The sequence below is a fragment of the Chelonia mydas genome, chromosome 25, assembly GCF_015237465.2.
Source record: "Chelonia mydas isolate rCheMyd1 chromosome 25, rCheMyd1.pri.v2, whole genome shotgun sequence".
NCBI classification, from domain to species: domain Eukaryota; kingdom Metazoa; phylum Chordata; order Testudines; family Cheloniidae; genus Chelonia; species Chelonia mydas.
In genome coordinates, this window is record NC_057858.1 from 12,060,307 (window position 1) to 12,074,957 (window position 14,651).

A 14,651-nucleotide genomic window follows, 5' to 3' on the forward strand; every position below is an offset into this window, starting at 1 on the left:
ACTGGAAGGCAAAAGCACAAATCAAAACCCTTCCTATCTGTCTCTGGCTGTGTAGGGTGGGCAGGTGGGCCCAGGAGGCATGGGGCTGTCAGGATAAATGGAACCACAAACATTAGCAAACAATTAGTGCGGGAAACAGCCAGACACTACAGCCAAACAACCCTGCTTCCACACAGACGGAGTTCCAGCTTTGTCCCTCTAGTTTACCAGGCACCACCCCTTTCCTGGGGCTCAATGCAGCACGGTCACAGGGTGACACCCCTTTCAGGGGAGATGGGACCCAGCCCCACCTGTGCCATAATAATTAATTAGCTGCTTTCCAGCCTGAGGGGGTGGGACTAAGGGGAGGGGCTAGGTGATAGCTCAGTGGACACCTGGGCCTCATACAAGGGCTCAGAGAGAACAATTTGGGGTGCATGGAACCACAGGGCAAGGGTAGGCTCCTGTGAAAGGTCCTGAGCCAGGGACAGGTCTGCAGGGAGCTGGGAAGTCCAGGAGAACCAGCCAGGGGGCCAGTGCCCTATACCGGACCAGGGAAGGCTGCAAGGAACAGAGCCCAGTAGGGGCTGAGAGCTGTTCTCCAAGGGAACCAGCCAGGGCGCTGAGCGCTCTAGACCCGAGCAGGGAAAGACTCAAAAGTAGCTCAGACAGGGTCTGATAATGGAGCCCAGAGGGTGGCTGAGAAGAAGCCCATGAAGGGGGGAAGAATCTTTTTGTTTGCCATGACTCTTTAGTTGGATATTTGTAACCCTGGAAGGGGTTAAGTTTGTTTGCCACTTGGCTGGAAGGCCAACCACCTCTCCAGCGCTGACCTGTGTGGGGAAAGCTGAGGAGACCCCCCCTCAGGGAAGGAAACTGAGGCAGGGAGCACTGGTAGTGCCACACCAGAGCAGAAGGGGGAGCTGTGCCACCCCCAGGACAAGCACACCAGGGAAATGCGCTCAGCAGCGCTTTGTAATGCTCCGCACGAGAGAAACAGCTTGTTCTCCCCTTTCACGTGGCTTGCCAAAGGCAGCAAAAGTCTGCGCTACCCAGGCCCTTAAATTAGCAGACACTTAGTTCTAAGCTGTGCCAGGAGTGAGCTATCTAGCACTCCGGCCTAGTGCTCAAGGGAATCCTAGGGGTCATCCTGCTTACCAGCTGTGTGGTGCACTGGGCTGGGATCCCACCCAGCTTGTGTGCTGCAGGAGAGGTGAGATCTAAACTGGAATCTGGTCTGGCTGCTCCACGGTTACCCCAGGGGAGAGGATCCCACACAGCTGATCTAGCCCTGAATCATTGACATTAGAGAAGGTGAAGATCTGTCCCACAGTCTGTCCCCTCCCTCCCTACACAGGGCTTTGTCTGGTCTCGGGTTAAATGTCTCAGAGGATCCGGGGCTCCCTCACTTCCCATGGGACATTTAGGTGTCTAGCCTCAGGTTATAGGGCAGGGCCAAATTGCTGAATTGGTTTAATCTCAGCTCCATTCCCAGTGCCCTTGCGACAGTCTTCCTCACAGCCATGAACACGATTAGATGATCATCTTTCACTTCTCCAGCGCCCATCCCCCACGTAGACTGTAGATCCCCACAACACCCCTGTGAGACAGGGAGGTGTTATTAGCCTATTGCAGGTGGGGAAACTGAGGCACAGAGAGGCACTGTAACTTGCCTGAGGTCACAGAGCAAGTAGATGTCAGAGTCAGGCATAGAACCCAGATTCCTTGACATCCAGGCCGGTGCTCTAATCACTAGAACCCGTGCTCCCTCTGTGTGGACACTTCTCCTGGAGAACTCAGTGTGTTGATGGATAAATTTGGCCTGGATCCAAGATTTGCTGAGCATCTGCAACACCCACGGAAGTCAAGGGGCTCAGCTCCCCTCAGCATCAGGCCTTAAAGTCTCCGTCGCCCTCCAGCTAAGCCCAGGACCCATTTACAAGCCAAGCCTGCCCATCCTAGGGGTGCTTGGCTATTGGCTGGGTGAAAGTCACAGCCCAGCTGGGTGGGGTTGGGACTGGATTGGAAGGACAGTTTTGTGCTTAGGACACCAGCCAAGGATGCGTTTGATCTTGTCTGAGGCACGGCCTGCGTGGTCAGAACATAAAAGGACTCCATGCTTGGCAACTCAGCTGGTTGTTTAGTCAGAGAACTATTTGCTGAGACACTGCAGCTAGCACGCCAGCCCTGTGCACACAGACTGGCCTCCCGGTGCCTCTTCCAAACACTTCCCTCCTGCAACCTGGGCTCCTCTCTCCAAGTTCCATGCAGGTGGCTACAGATCTTTGTTTAATTCCTGACTCCGCCACATCTTGAGACCCTGGGACAGCTCACGGGGGCTGGGGGCTTTCAAAAGGCCTAGCTCTCCTCCCATTGCAACCAATGAGGCTTCTATCACTGACTTCAGCAGGTGCAGAGGTTGGTTAATCCTGAGTGCTTTTGCAAAACTCACCCTTAAGCTCCCTGAATCTCAGTTTTTACAGTGTAGAGGAATTAGAAGTCCCCCTTTAAATAGTGTGTGAGCCCTCTTGTGGTGCCCACTGTGTTCCGTGCTTTACAAACCAGCCCGAGCAGCCGTATGTGTATGCAGCTAGACCACAGATGTGTAGCTAGTGAACATGGTTATTGGGACTGTGCCTGTGTGGTTGTGTGGTTTCTACATATTATTTGGTTGCATAAAGAGCAAAAGATTGATGAAAAGTGCTGAATCAGAGCTAGGTATTATCTGTAAATGTGGCATAAGAATCCTTCCTTTCCCCCAGCCTCCGTAAACTCATCATGGGGCTCAGATCTTGGAGGTGGGGAGGTCTCTATTTGTTCCTATGATATATACTATTAACATGAAGGCACTGGGTAAAATGACTGGGGTTATTTAAGGAACCAGCTGTCAGGCAGGGTTTTTTGTGCTGGGCAGGAGATTGCAGTGAGAGCAAAGAGCCATTTGGTGGCACAAGAGAGCCACTTAGAAAGGAGGGGCTAGAAATCGTTGGTGTTTCTCATAAAGGTCACTTGTATGCTGCAGCTGCCGGGCGTGGTGTTATGCCTTCCTCGAGCCCCACAAGAATGACACAGCAAGAGAGAAACCCATGTGCTGATTTTTGAATGCCGTGCTGAATTGCTTGCACAGATGCAAAACTGACTGCGTCTCCCTAGCCTTCCCTTTGCGGACGAGGGAGGAATCTGAAACGTGAAATCCTGGGATTTTCCATAGCCAAGAGGGCTGGAATCACAAGCTGCAAATTTCAGCGGATCAGCGCATATCGGAAATCTTCCAAGATTGCAAATCTGGGAGTTGCTCTGGGATGGCCCAGCCAGTTTGGGGCAATTTGCAACATGGGCCTTGAGTACTGGGTCAAAGAAGCAGAACCGTAGTAGAACAGAAGTGAAGGTGCAATCAGAGGTGGGGGTGTCTTTCTTGCCAACTAACCCAAAATGTTTGGAACTTTAAAGAGCAAACATTGAATCGGGGACAGATGCTTCAATATGCAGCGATTCCTTCTCTGCGGTTACGTTCAGTAATGAAATCAAAATGAATATTAATCAAGTTACAAAGAGCAACTAGCTGAAAGGATTCAGGATGATGCAAGCCACCGGCAGAAGGAAGCATGTTCCAGAAATAGAGGACACCACTGATGTCTTGATTTCTGCCATCTCCTGAGAAAAATACCAAGACACAAATCTCCTGAAGTGACCATCCTCAATGTGCAGGACTATTTGCTGTCTCTCCTTATGTGCGTGGAGGGAGATCCCTGCCTCAGTTAGTATTGCTGGCAGAGTCTATGAAAATCAGCTTTTGGCATTGAAAAGACATGGAGGGGCAGAAAAAATAAGGGGTGTGCAGAGGCATCATGAAAACCACAGGAGGGAGGAATCAATCTGACTAAGCCCAGTGTGCAGGTCTGTCAGGACAGAGATTTGCGGATATAATTTTATTCCACCAGAGAATCCTGAGAACTGCTTTTTAGTCCATCTGCATGTTTGACGCTGGAATAGGTGGGGAGGGTGGGAAGTCACGGCAATCTCTGTCCCGCGTCCAGCAGGAAATTCCTTTCTGCGGCCCCTAAACATGCCTACCTCCAAACCTGGAGCGGAGTACTGGATTGACGGGTCCCACCGCAACACTGCCCTGGAGGACTTCTACACCATGGGCCTGGAACTGGGAAGGTAACGGTTTGAGGTTATCGGGATTTGATTCGTGACATGTGTGGGCTTTGCGTTTCTTGCTCATAACGGTGCTTCTTGGAGTTGGGGCTCAAATGCACGTGATGGGCAGATCAAGAGCCTGGAGTGAAATGTGGAGAGGGTCTCCCAATGGATGGGAGAGAGGGGCGAATTGTTTTCATTAGGTCATGCAAATCAGCCCCAGAACCAGGATTATATCTGGTAGGTGATGGGGCAGTTTGGTTCAGGGTTTATAGAACTGGGCCTTTCCTCCTCTGGAGCCTGATCCTGTAAAGGGTAGAGTGGCTTCAATGGCTCTTGATTTATGTTCAGATTCTTCCCCCTCTCACCCCTTCTTCTGGCCCAGGAGTGATTTAGGCATATCAAGAAATGAGCTCTACCACGATTCACCAGGCGGAGCAGTGCCTCCTCTCTATAAAAAGGGGTAAACAGGGAGGTGGCAAAGTTTGCAGACGATACAAAATTACTCAAGTTAGTTAAGTCCAAAGCTGACTGCGAAGAGTGACAAAGGGATCTCACAAAACTGGGTGACGGGGCAACAAAATGCAGGATTAAATTCATTGTTGATAAATGCAATGTAATGCACACTGGAAAACATAATCCCAACTATACATACAAAATGATGGGGTCTTGCGACCACTCAAGAAAGAGATCTTGGAGTCATTGTGGATAGTTCTCTGAAAACATCCACTCAGTGTGCAGCGGCAGTCAAAAAAGCAAACAGAATGTCGGGAACCTGTGGAAGAAAACAAGTCCTCACTCCGCGTTTGTCAGCAACAAGTCAGAGACACTTTATTACGAGCAATTGCAAGGGAAGACTGCGCTCGGACAGGGGGTCCCCCGTCCTTAGGCAGATCTTCAAAAGCAAGCAGTTTAAAGACAAGTATTTATACTCTCCCGTTATATAAATCAATGGTTAGTTTCTGTTTATACATGGGTTTTTGTATATATTCTGCTTATTTAAAAAAAACAAAACACCCAGCATCTCTCGCAATCATTCTTACGTGCACAAGTCCCCCCTCCCCTTGCTTTGTCTCTAAGTTAACCAAGATGGCTGCATTCAGGCCCTCTTTTTCTCCTTCCACTTCCACAAACCATTAGGAAAGGGGTAGATAATAAAATAGTAAATACCATAACACCACTATATAAATCCATGGTATGCCCACACCTTGAATACTGCGTGCAGTTCTGGTCACCCATCTCAAAAAATATATATTGGAATTGGAAAAGATACAGAGAAGATCAACAAAAATAATTAAGGGCATGGAATAGCTTCTGTATGAGGAGAGATTAATAAGACTGGGACTTATGACTTAAGACTCCTGGCTGGGATGATTTAACTGGGACTTGGTCCTGCTTCGAGCAGGGGGTTGGACTAGATGACCTTCTGAGGTCCCTTCCAACCCTGTTAGTCTATGATTCTATGACTGTTCAGCATGGAAAAGAGACAACAAAGGGGGATATGAGAGAGGTCTATAAAATCATGAATGGGGTGGAGAAAGTGAATGAGGAAGTGTTATTTACCCCTTCACGTACCACAAGAACCAGGGGTCACCCAATGAAATTAACAGGCAGCAGGTTTGAAACAAACACAAAGAAGTATTTTTTTCACACAACGCACAGTCAACTTGTGGAACTCCTTGCCGGGGGATGTTGTGACGGCCAAAACTATAACTGGGTTCAAAAAAGAACTAGATAAGTTCATGGAGGATAGGTCCATGAATGGCTGTTAGCCAAGATAGTCAGGGATGCAATCCATGCTCTTGGTGTCCCTAAGCCTCTGACTGCCAGATGCTGGGGCTGGACGACAAGGGATGGATCATTTGAAATTGCCCTGGTCTGTTCATTCCCTTTGAAGCGTCTGGCACTGGCCACTGTCAGAAGTCAGGATACTGGGTTAGATGGGCCATTGGCCTGACCCAGTGTGGCCGTTCTATTTCCTTAAGCACCAGATAGTTCAGGAACTGATAACAAGGACCAGAGCTTCGGATTTGAATCTGCCCCATTTTGCAAAGGAAGTTCTGTAAAAGTGGTTACTCCTGTCCGGGCCTTGGGGGCTGATGTGCAATGAGCGTGATGGGTCTCAGTCCAACTCCTACTGGGCTTTTGTCCACCATCGCAACTGGTGCTAACTGGCTGTCTTGTCAGTATGGACTATAAAGCTAATGTCTCAGCGGATGTGGAGAGCTCATTCGGTGAACAGACATGCGACTTATTTCTGATCGGTCCTAACGTGGAACTGTGCTTTCATAATGGGCAGGGCACGTGCCCCGCTGTGTGTATGTCGGGACTTGCACTAAACCAAGCCAGGGCTGAAATTTCCAGACTCGTCTCTATGTTGGAGAAAAATGAGATTTTAAAGTAAGCCAAATGTTGCGCTTCAAACCCTAGAATGTGTCTTTCTGAGCAATAGTTTTCTCCAGCGAGGGTCACTTATTCTTATTGTTTCTGATTTGCATTGCAGTAGCGCATAAGGGGGCCGCTCAGTCAGGGATTCAGGCTCTGTGGTGCTAGGCCCTGTGCAAACCAATAACATAGACAGTCTCTGCCCCAGAGAGCTCTCAATACGGAAAGGACTCTTTGATGTCAATGGAAAGGCTCCCCTTTACTTCAGTGGGCTTTAGATCAGGTTCTAGGTGACTCAATAGACAGATGGAACGAAGGGGGCGGGGCAGAGGGTGAGGAGACAGAGTGATGGGAGAGACCGGTGTGGTTGTGTAAGTTAGTAGACACAGAGTTTTTCTGACCCAGATCCCACTGAAGTCGGTGGAAAGACTCCTGCTGACCAATAGCAGGCCCTTGGTTTGGGCCCTTACAAAGAAATGGGCAATTTGCAAAACCCAGATCTGGAGCTTGGTTCAGATTCTCCCTTAAAGTTCAGGAGAGTTTGGAGCTGGAATGTTGAAGCCCTCCTGTGGTCTCAGCCTTCTGGACCAGCTCTAGAAGTCGATTGTAAGTTATTTGCATTGCAGATATCCATATAACATAAAAGTCTGATGGAAGCATAGGCAGGAAATGCGAAGGTAAAACGAAAAACCTACCCTTAATTTAATATGTGTCACAGACTCTCTTGATTTTATCATGAGTCTTGCAATATTTGGTGCTTTTCCAAAAGCGCCAGCTCCTGGAGTCAGGTGATTAAGTGAGAATCTCAGCTTCCATTTAAACAAAACAAGCTTCTAGCCCTCATGGCTGCAGAGAAAAGCTTGTAAACATGAAACTTAAAGGCTCAGAACCCAGAAGACAAACGTACAATCTTGGGGCCATCTTTCTGGTTAGTGTTTGCACAGCACCTAGCACAGGGAGGTTCTGGTCCATGAATGGGGCTCCTGGACGCTACTGCAACAGAAGTAAATAAATGAATAGAATAAATGCACCATAAACATCATCATTATCCTAAAGAGGATTTTTTTCCCTCATAATTTGTAAGCCAAATGCATGAGGCCGGAGAGCTGGGCTTGCAATTTTTGCATGTTTGGGGGTGGCAACACTGTACCCTGCTGTGTCTAGCTGTTGCAGCTCCCATTGGTTAAGAACAATCCTCAGGGCCTGATTCCCTAACGCACTCCCATGCTGATGTCAAAGGAGGTTGTGAATCCCTGACACCACTGAGCACCAGGCCCTCCGTGCTTACAGAGCCCTGTACATCTACCTGGGGGACAGAACTTTCTACGGATGGGGGAAGTGAGCAGACTAAGGCTCCAGTCTCTTGGGCCAAGCTGTATAGTCAAGGTCTGATCCAGAGACGTGCTGAGCACCCACAATCCTCATTGCCTCAGTAGGGTTAGCAAACACTCTAGGTCTCTCAAGATGAGACCATTACAATCCAGAGCAGGGCTCAGGTCACCCTTGCTGAGAACCTTAGACAACTCTGCTATGGTTAGGGTTGTGTAACGAAATGAGACTCTCTGGGTGTTTCCACACTTCAATAAAACGCCGGCAGCTGGCCTGGGTCAGCTGACTTAGGCTCAAGGGGCTTGGGCTGTGGGGCTATAAAATTGCAGTGTAGACATTCGGGCTCAGGCTAGAGCTGGAGCTCCGAAATCCTGCGATGGGGGAGGGTCCCAGAGCCCAGGCTCCTGCCCTAGCCTGAATGTCTACACTGCAATTTTATAGACCCACAGCCCAAGCCCTACAAGCCTGAGTCAGCTGACCTGGGCCAGACGCGGGTGTTTAATTGCCGTGTAGACATATCCTATGAGAATGGACCGTATCTCATATCTCCACAACAGTAGCTCTCCACCTATTGTTTTTGGTCCATGCGCCACAAAATGGCCAAAGAATTCATCTCTTGGTGCACCATATATTCCATGGTCCTTTGTGGTTGCAGAGGATTGTGGGATTTGGGTCATGGGAAGAAGCAATGAGAGATTTTGGGCCACGGCTGGATCTACAATAACTGGATGCTACGAGGTAAATTCAGGACCAAATTTAGGAGCCTTCAGCTTAAAGCTGGTTGGAAAACGACTTGGCTCCATGAACATGTCCAACCTTTGCCAGTTGGAAAACGGTCAGAAAAACCCACAATTTTGGAACAAAATATTTCAAAAATCCCCCCCCTGATTCTTTTTTCTTCTTTGTGACCCGCTGAACCCTATCATGGCCACAAGCACAGAAGAGCTTTTAAATCTGTTTGCTTTACTCAGCTATCAGCTATGAGAGCTCAAGAGGCTCCAGAAATGCGCAAGGAGTAGAAAGGGGCAGGAACAACGGAGGTAGGATTGTGCACTGATTAGGGCACCTAACTTCAGCTTTAGAAGACCTGAATTTAATTCCCTGCTCTGCCACATACTCTCTGTGTGACCTTGGGCAAATCACTCAACCGCCCCCGGCCTCAGTTTCCCATATGTAAAATGGGGATATTAGCATGGCCCTGCCTCCCGGGGGGCTGTGAGGGTAAATGCATTGGCAGGTTGTGAGGTGCTCTGATGTTATGGTCACGGGGACCGTAGACATACCTGAGAATGGCATCTGTAGAGAACTGGAAATGAAATAGCTCAGTCGGGTTTCAGTTCATATCCCTGCCCATCCACAAAGGTACCAGGCTACGTTAAGGCCTGATCCAACACCCTTTGGCGTCAACACCTACTGACACCAGTGACTTTGGATCAGGCCCTTAGACAACAGCGCTCTGCACAGCTGCAGACAAAATACCTTCGTGTCACTGGAGCAAAAGCTCGGCTATTTCTTTCCTTTTTTTTCACTCATAGCTCTTCAATATCCGGAGCCTGAGCCAGCAGTCTTTCACACACACAAGTAGCCTTTACTCACGTGACTAAACCCATTGATTTAAGGCCCAATCCTGCACTACTGAAATCAATGGGAAGTTCGCCACTGGACTGGTGATGGGTGTGATTCACTCCCCCCATGCACAGGGCCAGTATAAGACGTGCAGCCTTCAAGCCCCACTTAAGCCTTCAGAATAGGGTATCGATATTGCATGGGTTTTGCACTGGCCGTGTGCATGGGGCGTCAGTTTTGCCCCCACGTGATTGTGGGTTTGCAGAGTGCCCATTGTCTCCAGCTGCTCTTGATTTAGCAGGTAGCTGCGTTCAGTGCTTTGTTGGGCCTAAATCCTGATGTAGGATTTCCCTGCTTGACCCCATTCCATTGCTGTGGTAGAAATTCCATTCCGTTGACTTCCCTGGGAGCAGGACAGGACCCAGTCTCTAATAGAAACATTAACAAAGCTCTTAACTGCAGCACAGATCAGATGCCCTGCTAGACAGAGCTGTGCAAATAGCTGGTTTTTCGGTTCACTGGCAGTTTGGCAAAATTGGAGGGAAAATCATAGAAGATTAGGATCGGAAGAGACCTCAGGAGGTCATCGAGTCCACCAAATCATTTCAGGATGATCCAAAATGAATTTTTTAAAATTTTTCAGCCAGGCAAAAAGCAACAACAACAAAAAAGTTTCCGGTCAAACTAAATGTTTTGTGTAGATTTTGAGCTTTTTAAAATGTTTTCTAAAAGTAAAATCGAAGGCAATTTTGTTGACAAATCAACGCATTCCCTTTTGAAAACATCAAAACAAAACATTTTGATTTCTTCAGAATTTTGTTTGTTTCCTGACCAAAACAATTCAGCAAATTCTACATGAATTCAGGATGTATTTCAATCGACCCAAATCTGCATTTTTGCCCCCAAAAAGTTTTGATTGAAAACTTTTGCCCAGCTCGAATGCTGTATTAATGAGAAACCCTGGCAGGGCAGAGGAAAATCCCCAGGTTGCCAGTAAAAACCAGAGGTAAAGAACAAGTGGAGTGTCTGTTAGATCTTGGCTTTGTGTCGCCAGATATTAATACCGCAGACATGTGGATTTTATTAATGCGTTGTCCGAGAAAAATAGCACAGCAGTCAGGATGAATGAGTACCAAGGGAACTGAATTTAAATTTCATTTCTATAGACTTTGGGAGGTTGTTTTACTCTCTGGCAGATCATGTGAAGCTAATACTTGAACCTGAAAATCCATCTGCATTAAGTTCCAAGGGCTCTTCAAGGATCATAATAACAGATAAGGCTATAGCTGGCCGCAATGGAGATTCCATTCCATGAGTCAGTTGTCCTTCTTGTCAAAGTCTGGGAGTCGATTCCCAGTTACTCCATTCCTGTGCTTGGAGGGTAGAGTTGGGAGATTATGGGGGCTTTAAGATACTTTTGTGTTTCCTGTATTCTTGCAACATCCAGGCCCTGGTGTAAATTAGAGCAGTCTCAGGGCTGCTGTAACGTACGTTGTTTCCCGGGGGCCCCTGTGGGAAGCAGAGAACATCTGTAGGGCTTTGCACTCCATACATATTCCCAACACAGCCCCCGTACGAGGAGCTGGGAGCAGGGCTGATGCAGAGTCTTGACATCAACTGTGCACTGGCAAGGAGTATTCTCAGGGGGTTTTATGGATTACGAGAGGACTCAGGCATATAGAAGTGGGTTGCCGAAGTGGCAGTCAAGGGGTTAATTCCCCCCAAACACGTGTTCTGCCTTCTGCAGGGGGGCGGATAGAGGGGTTTGGCGACAACTCATCAGGGATGAGAGAGGAGGGGAAAAGAGCCCAGACCATGTGTTGAGAAGCTACAGCTCTCAGTGGAGTCCGTGGGAGTTGTTGCCCGGGCTCAGCACCGTCTCAGGATTTGTCCCAACAAGCCAGGTCCAGGGCCCAGTCCTCCATCAGGCTGCCGCTCACACACACAGTTGTTCCCCCCAGCGCAAAGTGGATGTACAATCCTCCCGGTCGTACCTGGGTCGTTCTCACTAGAGCTGCTCGCTGGAGTGCGCAGCAGGCTCAGGTCTGCTGAGCTGCGTGCGGGGGAAATGGTTCTGTTCCTATAAACCAGGGATATGCAGACTGCGGCTCGCGAGCGGCAAGTGCCTCCTGCCGCTCTTTGCAGCATATGATAATAAAATGCTGTGTGATTTAATGACTAACGAAGCTAAGTTATTAACCCATCAGGATGCTTGCACTATGTTATTAACCAATTGTAGGTGATAAAATAATAATGCTTAGTCATTTTGCTGTGAGAATTGTGTGTGTATATAATAGTATATAAACTAAATATTTCCCCTGCCATCCTGTTTAAACACGAATGTATCGTACGATAGACAATGAAACACTGAATTCACACTCCTGTGGCTCTTTGGGGTAACGCTGATGGCTGGTGTGGCTCCTGAATCTCTGAGATCTGCGTCTCACTGCTTTGAAACAACAGCACTACTAAGAAGATCTGTTGTGTTCTGTGACCGTCCTTATATCACACTCAACTCTGCAGTATCTGAGAGCCTTCCGATAGTGTCCTTTGATTTCATTAAAGCCTTTGTAACACCGGCCTTTGTAAGAGTGGGATATTGATAGCCTGCTCCAGCCTTTGTTTTTATTTTACCATTATGTGTTTCTTTGTGTTGTGACAGCGCCAAGGAGCTCCCAGCCGTTGCACTGTGGGCTGCACGGACACAGAACCAAAAATCTGCCTCTACCCCCAAAGAACTTACAATCAAGGACGTTTTATTTATCTAGCAATGGAAGCTTTCTTCGGCCCACTCCACCACTGCAAATCCAGGGCGCTGAGCCGGCTTTGTCACCTCCTCGCCTGCACATACCAGTGCAGCCACTAGAGAGAAATAGCAACGGGGGAGGAGGGGGGCTATTCAAAAGTGGGTGCAATTGAAACATCCAGATTTCAATCAAATTAATTTTGTTCCTTCCCAAAAAACCCCCTCTGTCTGTACTTGTCAGTCCTTCGCTTCGCTCTCTCTTTTTTTTTCCTTTCACAACTTGAAACGCCAAGTACTATGTGTAATCAGAGGTGATAGAAAACCATTCTCCACCTGCATTTGTCACTTAGTACCACGCTGCCTCTGGTGCGTTGAAAGTGACCGAGCAGAACGCCTTCCGCAGACTGATTTGTGGCCAATAGTTTCTTCTAATCAAACAGTGAATCACAGCACTCAGCTTAAAGGAGGGGTGGAGGCGAATCCATAAAGCGGGGTGTCAAGGCCATTATCAGACAAATGAGCACAGACAAGTGATATTTATCAGGCGCAGGGGAGGAGGGCTTTAGAATATTGCACAAATCAGTTCTAAAGACAGACTGGATTGAACAAAAAATGGCCAACTAGGGAGTGAGGTAATAGTTTATTCCCTGTAAAAATTAATTGCTGAAGGATATTGCAGTGAAGAACAAAAGATAGGCCCTGAGTCTGAAATCTGATCTAACTGGGTCCCGGGTCTACCTGATGTGACTTGCAGGATTGGGGTCTTAAATCCCATATATGTTGGTTTGATTATTGGTGGGGAAAATGTGGATTTTTATCCTGCTTTCAGTGTCATATAAGTATAAAATTAAAATATCTACATCTCAGTGATGTAAGATGAGCAATTGCAGCTGTATTCTCGATCAGCACTGAGCACAACATGCCAAACCCAGAGGTGCCCCCAGGTGAGAAAAGGTGCAGGGAACCTCTTCAATTACATCTGTGCAGGAACTGGGGTGAATAGAGTGCTTTGCTTCCATGTTAGATGGGGAGGGGGCCAACCAGGCTGGAGGTGTGGCCATCCCTTCATGTCTGAGGCCTGATTTGCAGTTATTTTGGACCTGATCTTGGGGCAGGGATGGCTTTCAGCCATCTTTGTGCTCACTGTATTCTGGGGTTATGGAGGCCCTGGGAATAAGTTAGAGCAGCCTCAAGGCTGCTCTTATTTATGCTTTGTTTCCCTTGGCCCCTGGGAAATAGCGCAGCTGCAGGGCAGTACACTGGTCCAGTCACAACCCCCAATCCAGTCCCTCAGCTATGGGCTGAGAGCAGGGTGTGAATAGAGCCCGCAGCACACCAGCCAGGCGAGCCCTCTGCACTGTTAGGATGGCCCTGGAATGCCCTGGATCCAGGAGCATCTCACAGTAGCCAGGCCAAAACTCAGCCTATAGTCTTTGGCTCCTCCTCCATAAACGATTATATTGGATAAAGTTAGGATGACCAGACAGCAAATGTGAAAAATCGGGACAGGGGGTGGGTGATAATAGGAGCCTATATAAGAAAAAGACCCAAAAATCGGGACTGTCCCTATAAAATCGGGACATCTGGTCACCCTAGATAAAGTGTACACTCGCATTAGAAGCAAATCCAGTCTTTTTTCAACAAATTCCGTCGTTACACATTTTCCAGTCATCTGTAAAACAAACACAATTATATCTCCATTCACAGTCAAGGTTGATTACGGATATTTATTCAGAGCTTTAAGTAGAAGTAGAAGATGACTCTTCTGGAAGCTCAGAGACTGGGCCAGCGATACAGACTGTCGGGGGGTAGCTAATTTGTCTAAATCCTGCCACTGCCAATGTTATTGGAAAACACAAAGGGTAAGAGGCTCTTGCGTGTACATTGACACGCAAAACTGAGCATCGCTTAAACTCCGAGCTGATTATTTGTGAATGATTATACTAAATGCAGGATTTGGGCTCTAAAGGAGCCATGCAGAACGTTCACCTTGAACGGCAGCTGGATGAGACACATCGAAGTCTGGTTTTGGATTCAGACTTTGCACGGGTGGCGATAGGTTCAGGATGCCTGGGTTCTGTTCCTAGCTCTGCCACTGACAAACCGCGCAACCATCTGTGCAATGGGAGGAATAAATACACACCTTTGTGTACACAGCTGAAAAGGGGGGTCTAGGGGCAAAGAATCAGAACTGACACTTGATCCCCCAGGACAAGAAAGTCAAAGAGTAATAAAATGTGTTCGACTGCTCAGAGCGGGAATTAACCTGCATCAAAGATGAAATTGCAGGGTTGTGCCATGGTGGCTTAAGCAATAGTGGATTTCGCTGTCCAGTGGTTAGGAGATGTTGTGAACTAGATCTAAAAATTACTGGCAACTGACTGAGACCGCGGGGGATTTTAAACGTAATGATTCCTCTTTAGTAACTTGAAGTGGCTTAACTTTATACACTGGTACCTTTCCTGGACCATTTTGCTGATCCTCAGAAAACTGGAAAAGCATT

At 47.9% G+C, this 14,651-nt stretch overlaps 1 protein-coding gene across 1 annotated transcript in view; it reads left to right on the top strand.

The window, feature by feature from the left end:
* Nucleotides 1-2,947: 2,947 nt before the first annotated feature.
* LOC102942278 (calcium/calmodulin-dependent protein kinase type IV) overlaps nt 2,948-14,651 on the top strand; it is a 45,014-nt gene continuing 33,310 nt past the window's right edge. Inside the window, exon 1 of the mRNA XM_007072073.4 lies at nt 2,948-4,143. Within this exon, the coding sequence (XP_007072135.1) occupies nt 4,046-4,143 (98 nt within the window). The 5' untranslated portion in view covers nt 2,948-4,045. The remainder of the gene's footprint in view (nt 4,144-14,651) is intronic.